This window comes from Parasteatoda tepidariorum, chromosome 6 (assembly GCF_043381705.1).
Source record: "Parasteatoda tepidariorum isolate YZ-2023 chromosome 6, CAS_Ptep_4.0, whole genome shotgun sequence".
Taxonomy (NCBI): domain Eukaryota; kingdom Metazoa; phylum Arthropoda; class Arachnida; order Araneae; family Theridiidae; genus Parasteatoda; species Parasteatoda tepidariorum.
In genome coordinates this window covers 32,649,559-32,664,433 of record NC_092209.1, presented here as the reverse complement: position 1 = coordinate 32,664,433, position 14,875 = coordinate 32,649,559, and the positions used below count along the sequence as shown (strand labels likewise).

At 28.3% G+C, this 14,875-nt stretch overlaps 2 protein-coding genes across 2 annotated transcripts; one reads left to right on the top strand and one right to left on the bottom strand.

The window, feature by feature from the left end:
* The first annotated feature begins 1,463 nt into the window (after positions 1 to 1,463).
* LOC107446334 (glycine-rich protein) lies at positions 1,464 to 6,541 on the top strand. Its single transcript, XM_016060950.3, has 2 exons — positions 1,464 to 1,583; positions 6,132 to 6,541. The coding sequence occupies exons 1-2, from the start codon at positions 1,572 to 1,574 to the stop codon at positions 6,450 to 6,452; spliced, it is 333 nt and encodes a 110-aa protein (XP_015916436.1). The 5' UTR covers positions 1,464 to 1,571; the 3' UTR covers positions 6,453 to 6,541.
* A 4,008-nt stretch (positions 6,542 to 10,549) lies between these two features.
* On the bottom strand, positions 10,550 to 14,409 carry LOC107446331 (adult-specific rigid cuticular protein 15.7-like). Its single transcript, XM_016060947.4, has 3 exons — positions 14,369 to 14,409; positions 11,864 to 11,965; positions 10,550 to 11,080 (listed from the first exon to the last, which is right to left on the bottom strand). Exons 1-3 carry the CDS (start codon positions 14,378 to 14,380, stop codon positions 10,616 to 10,618), a joined length of 579 nt encoding a protein of 192 aa, XP_015916433.1. The 5' UTR covers positions 14,381 to 14,409; the 3' UTR covers positions 10,550 to 10,615.
* Positions 14,410 to 14,875: the final 466 nt, after the last annotated feature.

Below are 14,875 nucleotides of genomic sequence, written 5' to 3'. Positions count from 1 at the left end.
ATAAGAAAATTTAAAAAAAAAATTAAAAAATACATAAAACACATTTTTTTAAGGTTCAGCACAGAAAAGTAAGATATAAAATATTGGTGGTAACTTATAAGAATCAATTTGTTAAAGTCTCGGTTAATTTTCCTGATATTATGTTCATTTTATATCAAGTTTATCTTAAAATGTGTTGCAAGAATTTCTTAATAATTTTTTTAAGGAAACAAATAAGAAGTCGGTGATTTATTTGATTCAAAAATCTACTATTCTTCATCTTCTTTTATCGTTGGCTCATTTTATATTATTATTGTTATTCGAAAAACCGATGTTTTCAACTGCTCTCATCGGTTGTTCGCTTGATGTTATGATAGTTATTCGAAATCCGACGATTTTTATGGTTTTTTTCATCGGTGGTTCAGTTGATGGTCAGTTCGAAATCCGACGATTTTAATGCTTTTTTCCATCGGTGGTTCAGTTGATGTAATTAAAGTTATTCGAAAACCGACTATTCTTCATCTTCCTTTATCGTTGGTTCATTTTATATTATTATTGTTATTCGAAAAACCGATGTTTTCTACTGCTGTCATCGGTTGTTTGCTTGATGTTATGATGGTTGTTTGAAATCCGATGATTTTTATGCTTTTTTTCACTGGTGGTTCAGTTGATGTAATTAAAGTTATTCCCAAAACAGACGATTTTTCATCTTCTTTTACCGGTGGTTTACTTGAAGTTATTATGGTAATTCCAAAACTGACGATTTTTCACTTGCTTTGTTTTGGTTAACAAGCATCATTTAATGTTTACCAATTAGATGTATGATAAAGAGTTACTCAATTAAACAATAACGGTTTAAGTAAGAAATTAAATTAGTAAAATAACAGAATCGGAAAAACAAGGAATCATCGCATCAGGTAAGATTCAAATAAGCAAACGAAGTAGTTAATAAGTAAAGCAGTTAAGGAAAAAATAAATAAATTAGCAGAATCAGTTTATCGAAAAAGTAAACAAATCTACAATTGTTGGCACAGTGATCGAGATAAGCTTTTTTTTATTTTTCACATTTTTGAATCTTTTTTTTTTCTTTATTCCTTTGATCTGAAGTCCAAAACAATACCATTATTCAATGTAGAATATCATTAAATTAAAATGTCACTTTTAGAGAAAAACCGGTCGTCTAAGCCATTTCTCCTCAGGCCATGTTTCAACTTACAGCTTCTAACCAGTAAACGAGGCAAGGTCACGTGAGAAAAAACTATTTCCCACACTTTACATAATACGCATAACTTATAAGCTCTTCAGCCTTCAAAACTACTAATCAGTTATGTCGAACGTTACTGATTCTGCTAAGCAAAATGTTTCGTATCATAGCGTACCAGGATAAATAACTATCACTTCCACTTCCAATAATTAGGAAGTAGGAACACCCAATGATGGGTGGGTAAAATTAATAATCTATTTCAAGGACGTTCTGTATGTAGTATTTCGTTTTTTTACTTTGCAGGGAATGAATTTTAAATAGTATATAAAGCTGAGCTGTTTTATTAAAAAAACTATTAGCTCTTGCTTGTTAAGAAACAATTCTCAAAATGATCGCTAAGGTGAGATTAATATTTAATTATTCAAATAATATTCCTTCTAACTTTATTAATTCAGGTAAATTATAGTAAAATGTCACTAATTACTTATTGTATCATTAGAACGAATTAATTTTTAAGCGCATTTAATTATAAACGTAAGAGTAATTTTATTTTAAGAAATCAAACCATAGGTATTATATTTAGCTTTTATATAATTTCAAACTAACAGAATACATGTGGAGTAAATTTTTATACAGAAATTTTTAATTTTACTCAGATTAACAGAAATTTTTGTCATTTAATTTTACTTTGTTTTCTAAAAATTTAGTATTTTAGTTTAATTTTAAAAATGCAAATTATTTCCTTAACACACGTCATACACTAGTTTGAATTCGAGAGAAAAATTAGTTAGAATTTTTAAAAGATACCTTAAACAATGTGAAATGATATCAATTTTTTTTATCCCATTTCAACTTAGATAAATAGATTTTAAGAAACTAAAATTACAGTAATCATTAGAGACAAAAAAAAAAACATTAAAAACTTTAAAATTGGGTGAAATTAGCACTAATACCAGTTAAAAAGTGTATGCAATGTAAATCAATGAATAATAATGTTTCTTAGAAAGATAAAACAATTTGACGATTTAGGAAGATAAAATCTTCAAGGAATTAAATGAAAACATTCATGGGCCATAAGCAAATAAATTGTATTTTTCAGAATTGTTTATGGTCGTAATTTGTAGCTATCTTTCAGTTTATACTTATGACAATTTCTAGGCACCATGCAATAATTTTATGTCAAACAATTAGCTACGAATTTTTAATATAATTGAGATAAACAAAAAAATTATTTTTCAAATATCTTGGTTTTTAAAATATTATATTTTAACCATAAAATCATTTTTAAAGAATAAAATAATCTGAAACAAATGTTTAACTGAATTTCCGTAAATATATGTCTAATTTGTTTTTATATATTTTTATATGATTTTTAATAAGTTATATGTTTCGCCGATGTATTGAGAAAAAACTGAAATTATAAAATAAAATTTTCAAAACATTTCGAAATTAGCTTTAAGTTACATCCATAAATTATATATTAAAATAATATTTTTAAAAATCTTTTTTATTAAGACCATAAACTTAACATAAGTTTATAATTACGCTTGAAACTCCAGGCAATTTTAAAATCTCCTTAAATAACTTTGTTTACCAAAAATAATTAAGAAGCAATAGTAATTTCCAGTCATTTGTAATTACATCTTTTATAAAACTGAGCTATTTTAAACATAATTATCAATACCTTTTGAATTAATTGCTTTTGTTATTTTTTTTTGTCTTCAAGTTTAATAACTGATAAAATCTAAAATCTGAATCTAAGTAAAGGTTTAAATTTCTATCTTACAGTTTTGTATATAAATTTAACATACGAGTATATTAGGAAGATTTCACACTTTCACGTTAGCTCCCGTATGTTCCCGTACGTAGGATAAACGCAACTGCGCATGCTCGCGTTTATTTAAGATGCTACGCATCTTTAGGTTATGTTGGCTTGATTTACGCTATCAAAACAAAGCTACAAGCACCCTGTTTATAACTGTTAAATGTTGTTTTCTGTTTAAACCTTGCTTTGAACTAAAACCATAGACCTGGAATGCGAATTTAGCATCTTAACGATCGGTTAATTTTCAAGAAAACGGTCATAAAAGTGCCTATTTTTTGGCATTTGTATTTGTATTACGTATTTGATTAGTGCTAAAATCTAGTTTAAAATAAATTATCTACAATTACCTTAAAAAATATCCTAGTACTGCCATCTGGTGTGTAGAATGAGAAATAAAATTTTTTCCGGGCAAAAGAAATGAATTAGTTTTATTCTTATTGGCGCGTTACTACTGAACACTCCAGCCCGTCAATATCATGGGAGCGAGAAATAGAGGGCGAAACCTCATCCCGTCATTTTCATGGGAGCGAGAAGGAAGGGGTTAAATTATTGATTATATTTAGAAATAAATCATTAAAACTTACAACCATTAGTTCATTCAATAAAAAAAAAAACAATTTTATTGGTTTTTGATTAAAATTTTGGCTGTCTAATTGCACTAGTTCCATAAGAAACTACATATATTTTCGCTATTTCAAAATTTTAAATTATATTTAACTATACAATTTAATTTAAAGAAGTTAGATAATCAATAGAAGTTTCTTGAATGTAATAATAATAATCCAAAATTAATAATCTACAAAATTTTACTGCTCATACTTCCGCAGTCTTACGAGAAAAGCATCTGAAATCCTATGCCACAGCTTTAATAAAATAGTCTACATCGATTGCAAATGTTTATTTTGGTTTTGTGCTCAAAGTTAAAATGATATTCCACTACGTTAGAGTTTTTAACTAACGGAATTTTTGCAAAACCTCTCATATTTCCTTACGTATGTTTGATATTTTTCACAGGATCATACGCGATTAGTACTTGAATTCTTACAAACGGGAACGTAAGGGAGCTAACGTGAATTTGCGAAATCTCCCTATAAACTAATTTTTTTCTTCATTAGAAAAGTAACTGGGGATTTTTTAATAGCTTCATATTTTATTTCAATTGTTCACAACAGAAATGAAAAGTATCAAAAGTATTTTTTTCCATTATTTGAATAGACTAATTAAAAAAATATTGATGAATTACTTTATAATCTTAGATGCACTGCGCGTGCTCCAATTACAAACTAAAGCCAGTTGAAAGTGATTGTTATGACATTCGAATTTTTAAAAAAAAGACAGCTTAACCCTTAGAGAAAGATTATATCCTGAAAAGCATATAGTGATTTCGTAAAATGTAGAATCGCCATTTAGGGTATGATACTTTTATGCATACATTTTAGAATTAAAGCAAACAATTTTTTCTTGGATTTCAACTTTAAAAAGCATAAATTATTCAAATATTATAATTTTAATATCTATATTTTAATGAGAAATTGTTAAAAAAATATTTACAATATCTCTAAAAAATCAAATTTGTTGCTGCCGTAGGCCCTTAAGAGAAAGGGAGCGATTGTTCTTATTTTCCATCTATGGCGAAAAATTCAATTTCTGTCACACCCATACGTCACACCCGTTTATAGAGCAGACCCATTCATACGTCCATTCATTCATCCACAGATCTTAATTTTGACCTGAACCAGAGACCAATCAATCTTCAATTCAGTACCCTCAGAGGTATATTTCGTCTTGGGAACATAGAGGACTTTGTGACTCGACAGATTTAACATGTACCAGTTACCATTTACTACACCGGAAGTCTTCGGCTTTCTGGATCGAATTCCCGTTCTCACGAAAGTGAGTCCTGCATCCTGCCAACCAGGCTATCCCAGCCCTAAGAAATCAATGAATAAATAAAATGAAAAATTAATGAATTTATCGAAAAGTAGTTCTGATTGAATATCTACAAAGCGATTTTTAATAAAATAAGGAAATGTATTTAGTTTCACAGCAATTACTTTTTTTTTAATTAAATATTTCAATTTTGATCATTGTTGTCATGTTTGCTATTTCAAACGATTAGTGAAACTAAAACACTTTTTTTCAAACATCACTTTTAATCATAGCACTTTAAGTATTCGAATCGAATAATCATGGTTATTGAAAACAACACTTCTATGTTATTAAAAAGATAAAAAAAACACTACTAGCATTTTTTGAATGTTTTATTAATTGCAGAAGTTACATATTCATTTATTTATTTATTTATTTTGCATTTTTCGTAATCATTTCTGAAATGCGAATTTTAATTTTTAAATTATTATTTTTGAAGGAATGCAATTTTTAAGTCTTAAAAGCTATTCTAAAAACCACAAATCCACATTATTTAAAAAAAAATTTATTTTAAATGATGGAACTTTTGGAATAAGTCTGTTTAACAGTTGTTTGACAGTTTAACATCAATATAGATCTACATTCCCAAAGAATATTTAATTAAGTGAGTATTTTATTTAGTAATTAAAGCACGTTTCGAAATAGCATGCATTTTTTACATTATGTTTAACGTAACTAACTGCATTAAAATATTTTATTCAAACTTTTATGTCTATTAATATAACATATATGATGTCTCTCTTCACTATTGACAAGAATTCTATAAGTATAAATAAGTCACATATACATCCATATGTCTTTGCAGAGTATTCCGTATACTAAAAAGGGGCGGTATTATTAAATTTATACATCGATTTTAGTGAAAATATGTGAATAAATTTTTTCATTAAACGATAATGTCTGTTAAAATGGCGAAGCAATTTTTTAATGTTAACTAAACAGCATACGTCAATTCAATCAAATTAAACACTCAATTTAGCTTTAGTGAACTTGATGAATAAATTTTTTCACTGAACGATGATGTCTGTTATAACGATAAAGCCTTTTTTTAATGTTAACTAATCGGCATAATTCAATCAAATTAATCACTCAATTTTATTTTCTCTTCTATTAATAGATCGAAAATTCATTAGGTTTCCGTTAATGGTAAATTTATGCATTACTTATAGATTTAATGTGTATTTTAATTTACAGGTTGTAATCTTTTGTCTTGCCCTGGCTGCCGTCCAGGCTTCTGGTCTTGTTGGGCCATGGGGATATGCTGGATATGGTGGTCCATGGATTGGAGCTCATGGAATCGCCCCAGCTACCGTTGCCTCACAAAAAGCCGTTATCAACCATGTAGCTCCAGCTGCTCCAATTGCCGTAGCTGCCCCAGTTCTCGGACATGGCCTTCTTGGAGCTGGCCTTCTTGGAGTTGGACATGGAATCGCCCCTGCACCATTGGCTCTTGGACATGGACTTGTCGGAGCTCCATTGGGTTATGGACTTGGACTTGGAAAAGCTATTTATTAAAATATGTTTTCATTGCCAAAGAAATGAAATAGTGGAAGCAAACTAAATTGTAACATAAAAAAATAAAATATTTATTTCTTGTTCAAAAATTGATTTTTTTATTTCTAATGAATGTCAAAAGACGCTTTAAAAATGTACAATATTAAAATCTAACTATCGATATTTTGCAATATTTTGTCTGTCGAGGGTTAATGTAAACTGTTTTTCGTTTATATCAAACGTTGTTGAGAAAAGAAATGTCATAGGGTGATGAAAAATTTTAATGCTGTTGAAGAAAGACTTTGATATTTATATTTGAAAAAATATTAATTAAGAATTTTATGCCACTTTTATTTTCTCATAAATCGAAAATTAGAAAAAAGCAATTAATAAAGTTTAAAATTAAAGCGTAGACTGAGAAAAAAAGCTAGGGTCAAAACTACCAGAATGTGTGTGTATATTTATATGTAACTAGCTGAATACCTGTATTTCGCACGGGAATAATAAAAAACAGAACGAAGAACCATATTGAAAAATACTACTAAATCATGCTCGAAACTATCGACACAATTAAAGAGCTTAATGTAAGAAACAGGCAAGGGAAATTTTTAGAGGAATTAATAAATCGAGAAAATAACAAGAATGATTTGAATCATTATGGAGTTTAATGTAGCAGAACAGTTTTTGCTTTCTCTTAAATCTTAACATAACTAATCACGTCAGTTTTTAGAACGCTTGCATGATTTTTATTTCAAATCAGGCGGTGGTAAACAAAATAAAAACAAAGGATTTTTAAAAAGTTTCCTCTAAACTATTTTATTACAAATTTGATAATAAAATAGCTCGGGGGAAATTTTTTTTAGTTCTGAAAATGTCACTTGCCTGTTTCTTCCACTACGTTTTTCAATTGACATAGCTGAAATAATTGCAATTTTCTTAGTTAATATTATTTGTTTCCCATTTTTGGTGGCTTTACAATAGGTAAATAAGTAAAACCAGTCCTTTGTAGTTCATCCCATTTGAATAAAGATAAAATCTATTTAGCAAGTAATTTTCTCCGGTATACATCCCTTTTGAAGGGCCGTAAAACACTTATTTCCAAAGTATCAATTTCAAAACTGCTAAGTATTGGTACGATCTTAATAATCACCAAATAAATCAATATATTTTTTACTTATGTTAGTATATGTAGTACTTATTGCATAACACTTCAACGTTTAAGTTTTGTGTAAAAGAATTACATGTGTCAGCAACAGCGAACTAAAATCAAAATCGTTTTTAAAAAATAGAATTATTATTAGAACTGGATAACGTTTTTGGATTATGGCCGTTTATCTATCTGACCTTTAATTAACCTAGAACTGTAAAAATATTTAGAAGTAGTTGTTCTTTTAAGCCTTATTCATAAAAATATTAATACATTATCCTCGTTAAAAAAGTATTTAAATTAAGTACTGAAAAAAGTGTTTTTTGAAAGTATGGAACAGGCGTTCTAGAATTCTTATTAAAACTGTCCCAATTATAATAAAAGTAGTAGTGCATAGTACAGTTAGTAGGGCACAATAAATGTGCGTCATCTGTAAATGGCGATTTTCTACTGTCCCCCTAAACGAATTTCCTATCAACCTTTTAACCTTTAACTTCGATTTTTAGCACATTGCTTCCCAATATGAATAGGTACTTTTTCTTCATGACTTTTGCTTTTAAGTACAAAAGTTTTTTTTTATATATCATAACTAAACTCAGTGGCACGACAGCCCATAGAGGGCCAAGGCCTACTGTGCCCATCTCAGTTTTCTTGACCTTGGGCTCGGGTGCAGGAGCAGATGTTCCGGTCACGTGGTGAGCCGAACGCGGAACCCCCAGTGTTTAGTTCCCAAGCATGCTTGGTACTCATTTATCGACCCACTGAAGGGATGAAAGGCTGAGTCAGCCTTGCCCGGCCCGAGGATCGAACTAAGGACCTGTGGCACGACAGCGCGAAGTGCTACCGCTCAGCCACCGGGCGTATATCAATTGACATATTGCAAACAATTAAGCATTATTGTCGTCAATGATGGCATAACGATTGCTAAGAGTTTTTCATGATAAATAAATATTACTCCATTGCTTTTTCGTTCTAGTACATAGCTTATTCACTTTTCTTCAATATACATATATTACCAGAATTAAGCATCATTGTCGTCAATAATAATAGAGAGATTTCTTTTACGCTTCATCTAAGCGAATTAGTATCACTTTTCCATTAATTTTGCTTTGAATACATAAATATTTTTTCTATTCAATTACAGTTTATTTTAAATATTTATTTTTCAGAAACACAGTTTAAAATAATTAATATAAATTAAAAAAGGCGCGTAGTACCAGACAACTATATAAGTATAAATTTGGTGACGTAAACCACATGACCTACTACGTAATGTTCTTTATCGAATTAATCTGACACAGCGAATAGAAAAAAAATTAAACATTTAAATATCTGTTTACTTATTTGTTTCAAAAATAAAATTAAGATTAAATAACGGTATAAAGAACCGGCCCTAAAAGGGTGTCATTTCTTTTTACCGTAATATCCGATTTTACCCTAAAATGCATTTTTAATGTAAAACATAACGGGACAAAAAAAATTCGGATGAAGTGTGGAAATATTCATTTCGATTTAATTTCTGTGGCAATATTTACTAAATCACCGTAAATAAATAAATGTTGCTTTAAAAGTTAAGGTATAAAACTTTTTGATAAAAATGAATTTTACGGTTTGATCCGAAAGTTTTTAACATTATTGAGCAGTGAAAGTAAAGTATAAGTAATTATAATAGGGAATTTTTTTCTTAACAAGAAAAATCAATGATATTTAGTATTTTATTATTATTCTTCGATTTGCTTAGATAGTGATAAATATTTTTTTTAAATTATCCTTTTAAAACTCATATATTTTTAAAAGGTTCAAGAAATATTGCAGTAATGTATGAACACGAAGTTTTATACAAATTTATTAGATTAATTACTCAAATTTCTGAGGGTTTAAAGAATCTAATTTCTTGTTTTTTAATGTTCTTTTTTTACCTGCACACAAATATATCTGGTCATAAATTCGAAACATATGAAGAAACTTGATTAATTTGTATCAATGGCCGTACTAAACGTACTACTATCTCAATAGTAGTGGAAGACTCAAATAATCGTTTACCATGATTTGAAAAATTTACAAACTTTCGATTGTTAAAAATATTAAAAAGATGTGAAAGATACAAAAAAGAGCAGAAAACTGTGATGCTATGATGCATAAAAGCATCACATAAATTAATTATAAATTCAAGATATTTTTTCTAACCAGAACAATTTTCAGTATTCTATATAAATTAATAATTCCCTTTAAGCAGAAAAGCCCTATAGTTTCATGAACCATAAAAAGTATGCCCACTTTAAATAACAATAGGAACAGAACACAGCGGAAAAAAATTGGTGAAATTACCGTTTTGCATGGTAATGACTTTTCTGGTTAGAAAAAAATAAATATAAAAAATAATAATTAATAAAACTATAATATATGGTACTTAAACCATTTATTTGGTTATTTTCCCGTTCATTTATGATTACAGTATACTAGTAATTCAAAACTATTCAAATTATAAAAATTATACTTTTCAAAATTATAGTTCTTATTACCACACATTTAGTAAAAAATACTGAACTGAAAATTAAATTTAAGCAAATTAATTATTTTTCATGCCATACTCTAAGTCATCATGATAAAATAACTAAATTTTACCGTATTTACCAAATTTAAACAAATTTTAAAAAACGATCTTTTACTGCTAATTTTACCAAAATTATTACCAATGCCCTTAAAACTGTACAGAGCTTTTTTTCAGTTCCCCTAAGGTCAGAAACGCGGTAAATTTTACCATATTCTGGTAGTTTTGACCACACTATTTTCTCGGTGAAAAGGGAATAAAAACAGCAAGAATATTATTGCAAGTGGACCTACAGCTACATCTCCGAAGCTCATAATAGGGTCAAGAAATTAAGCTAATAGTTTATAGGTGGGTGCAAAATATAAATAATTCTGTTTGTTGTTTATTAGAGACATTTACCAAAATAAATCAAACAAAATATAGAAATTACAATATTTATTTCGCAACATAATACACGTAAAGTACCACACCATATGACCATATAAATTACCACATTCCTTTCATTCCAACTCCCATGAGCCCCATGCCTAATCCGAGACCATTTCCATAACCCAAACCAGCACCATATCCGAGTCCAAGACCAGCATGTCCAATAACTCCACCGTAAGCTACTGGAGCAGCAGCAATCATTGGAGCGGCAATACCATGTCCAATAACGGGTGCAACATGAGCGATGGGTGCAGCGTGGGCGATATCAGCAGGAGCAGCGTATGGACTAGCGATGACAGCAGCGGCTGGTGCACTGTGAGCGGTACCAGGTTCGTTGGTCTTGACAACAGCTCTGAATCCATGTCCATCGGCAACGTATTCAACCTTTCTTGCTCGTCCATCGATGTCAGCGAGAGTGTATGATCCCTTCTTGTTTCCATGAGCATCTCCTACTTCAGATCTGGAGTTGGTGGCTCCTTTGCCATCCTTGATGTCATATCCGAAAGCATAGTTTCCAAGTTTCTAGAAGAGAAATTTTATGTTAAATACATAGGCGCAATTAAAAATTTGCAAAACAATATATCGATAACAAGGAAGGCAGACAGTAGAAATACTTTTAAGTATAATAAAACTTTTTAATAATAAATAATAAAGTGTTTTTCTTAAAAAATATTCCTATTTCATTCAGATAAAAAAAATTATTTTAATAATGTGAAGTTTATTTTTTTAAACTGTATTAAATAAAACAAAATATAAAATGATGTAAGAGTGAACAAATAATTCTGAACGGTCCTATTATTTTATTATTACATTTCATTTTTACATAATTACTTTTTATTATATTTTTACGATTACTACTATTACTGCTACACTTTAATTTTACTAATTTATTTGTTTTGACAAACTATTACGAATTTGTATTTAGTCTGAATGCAGAATTTTGATTAATAAAATAAAATCGAGTAAATGCATGAAAAAATTGTCAAGGTAGTAAAGTATATCAATCAATCAAAATATAAATATCAAATTGAATATTTATATTAAATAAATTTAATATAAATATTTTTACAAAATATAAATATCTGCAATCGCATTGCTAGTATAATGTTTCTGCTTGCCTAAAGGACTCTTTAAATGCAACCTTCTCAAACAGTAATATCACAGAAGTTGAGATATGAATATGAAAACAGCAAAGTGTTAATGTATGGAAGCCTAAGATTGAATCTTTTATTTGAAAACAGCAATAAATTATTATGTACATATTTTCTTTCAATTTTACAAAAAAAAAGTGATTACTAAACTTACATCTTGTACTTGAGATCGAGCACTCACTCCAGTGTTAATCAGATGAACTGGAGCCAATAGACTGGCGTTGGCAACACCAAGAACTAAGCAAAAAGCAGCTACCTAAGGAAAAGAAAACACATGTTAATATAATATATAGTATGAATAAAAATAGATCAGTTAGTACTTATTTATTACTCAATAATAAGATCATTGAGAAAGAACAACAAATTGGGTTTCTGCCATCCCTTGTAATTTCTATGTAAAATTAATCAACATATCAAGTATGATTGAATAATATACTTTTTTAATTAGTTTGAGAGAAAAAATTATAAAATTTGATGCAGTCAACAATGAAAATTTTATATTTTTAATTGTCTCGTAGAGTTAATCAAAAATCTCTTCATTTTTTTTTAAAAAAAGAAGAAGAAAAAAAAGACATTAGTTTTAATCAGTTATATTAAAAATTTCTTTTCTGATGAAAAATGACTAAAATGAATTAAAAAATTTTGCTTTGAATATTGCTGGGTCACGTTTTATCTCTCCAATATCATAAACTTTCCAAAATAACAGAAAATTTAAAATGCTGTTTGGCTAAACTTTATCACAAATCAATTTTTTTAATAAAACCAAAGTATTTAAAGATATTTCTCTAAGACTCTTCCGAAATACGAATTCTGGAATTCATAAATAAACGGTCATTTTTTTCAAAAAAAAAAAAAAAAAAAAGGAAAAAANTTTTTTAAAAAAAAAAAAAAAAAAAAAGGCGTATTTGTAGAGTTAACCGCTTTTAAAAAAATTGCTGTTTTTCTGTAAAGTACGTTGTTAGTCAAAATATTTGACAGCTTAAAAGAATATTTCAAAATTTGCATAGCCATTATTTAAAAAAAGCACATTATTTATAGGTTCTAAGGAATGCAAAGCGTCATATTTTGTTGGTATAAAAGATTAGAATTCTCTCTTATTAACTTTAAAAGAAGAACTGTACAGTTTTTCTAAAAGAACATTGTTAGTTAGTGTGTTTAACTACTGAAAAAATATTTTTAATCTTGCACAGTTACTATTTAAAAAAAAGAACAGTTCAAACCTCAATATTCACAGGTTTTAAGATAGCCAAACTCTCGTATTTCGTTTGTATAAAATATTAGCGCACTTTATTATTAACTTTAAAAAAAAAATTGAAGTTTTTCTCAAGGAAGATTACTAGTTAATATATTTTAATGCTTAATAAAATATTTTTAAACTTTCACAACCATTATTTTTTAACATTAAATCAAGTACAATATTTTTAGGTTCTAAAAAAAGCAAGTTCTCATATTTTGTTTGCATAAAATGTCAATATATTTTTTTAAAAACTAAACATGCCAGCAGCAGTTATTTATTTACCAATGGAGTAATGGAGTACCAAAAAACCGCAATCAGTGGCATATTGATGAAAATGTGTTCTGCATTACACGCTGACCGTTTTATTTTCCAAACTAACTAGTACCCGTCAATCTGAAGTTAGGGCACAAAACTAAGTAAAATAAACTTGACTTTCTAACTCTTGAAGTTTGACTTTCAGCATTAACTTTCATTGTGATTTGACAAAAACTGCTAATTGCCTTAACCACTGGACAGTTGCGACTAAATTTAATAGTAATAAAAACAAGATCATAAAACCAACCAAAAATGCAGCCATGATTTGTGCGCAAATTGGAAACTCTTTTTATCGTTACTGTTAATTTATAAAAGATTTTATGTAAAATCAATTTACAATGAGAAAATAATTCCAGTAACATAGCTGCTCTAAACAGTAATGGCATTTCTGGTAAAATAAACCCAAATTCTGGCTAATAAAACTAAAATATACAGTACTTAAACCATTCCTTTGATAATTTTTCGATTCGCATAGTAGCGATTTTCCGAAAATTCTGGTATTCAAAATTCTTTTTATTATACAAAAATCAAAAAAAATATCTAACCAAATAAATGGTATTTATGTCACCCTTTAGGGAATCATAATAAAATTTTATATCATTTACCAAATTTTATCATGTATTATAAATCAAGTTGTATTATTAATTTTATCAAAATCAGTACCAAAGCACTTCTGTAAAACTTATCGAGCTATTTGGTGTTCCCAGACAGCCAGAAAGATGTAAATTTGACAAATTTTTGTCAGTTTTGACAGTACTTTTTTTAATTGTCAGTGCAGAAAGAATGATATTTTTATATAAAAATTCTTCTGCTCAAGTATTAGTTTATAAAATATGTACTATTAAATATGCATCTGTTATAGTAATTCTTAAAGTAAAATAAATGATCCCTAGTTATTAGGTGAGATATACATTTGGTGAACACCAGTTTTAATAGCAACAGGCAACCTAAACCTTTTTTTAACAATTTTTACTAAAAGAATAATTAACTTCCAATAACTTCACGTGGTTTTAAATTTTTCCTAAGATTGTTACTTTCGTTATAGTTTAAATCAGAAAAAGGTAAAGACTAAGGAAAAGCTATAGTAATTATGAAACAATAACTTACCTTTGAGAACATGTTTACACAGGAATCAGTCTGATACTACGAATGAGGTATTTTTCCTAAGCTTATATACTTAATGAGAAAAGCAAACAAAAACACTCTTGAAAGCCTACATAAACAAATTTCCCGTATTTCTCCATGAAATTTAATGAAAAAAAATTCTCCAATAATCAATGATTGACATTGGAGAAATTCATATTTAAATTAGATAATAATCAACTCACGCCACTAGTCGAGGAAGCAGAACATACTTCAAGTCCTTGACGAACGTCGCTAACTAATTCGAAATCTATTAAGTAGTTAAGAATGGATTTAGTTATCGTAGCAATGTGATGATTTATCAGAACCAATGAAATGAAATTAAATATTCTGTTATTTGTATTTCTTTGCCTTTTTAGTATTTTTTTAATATTTCTTTAATTTTAATTTATGTACTTATGTGTAAAAATTAATATAAAAATTAAATTTATGTTTAGAAATTAATAAATAAACATGTAAAATAAATTGATA

Excerpts from the sequence above, each read along its gene's own strand:
- LOC107446331 (XM_016060947.4), bottom strand. Across the intron at positions 11,081-11,863 it reads CTCGATCTCAAGTACAAGAT|AAACTTGGAAACTATGCTTT; the intron begins GTAAGTTTAGTA and ends TTTCTCTTCTAG.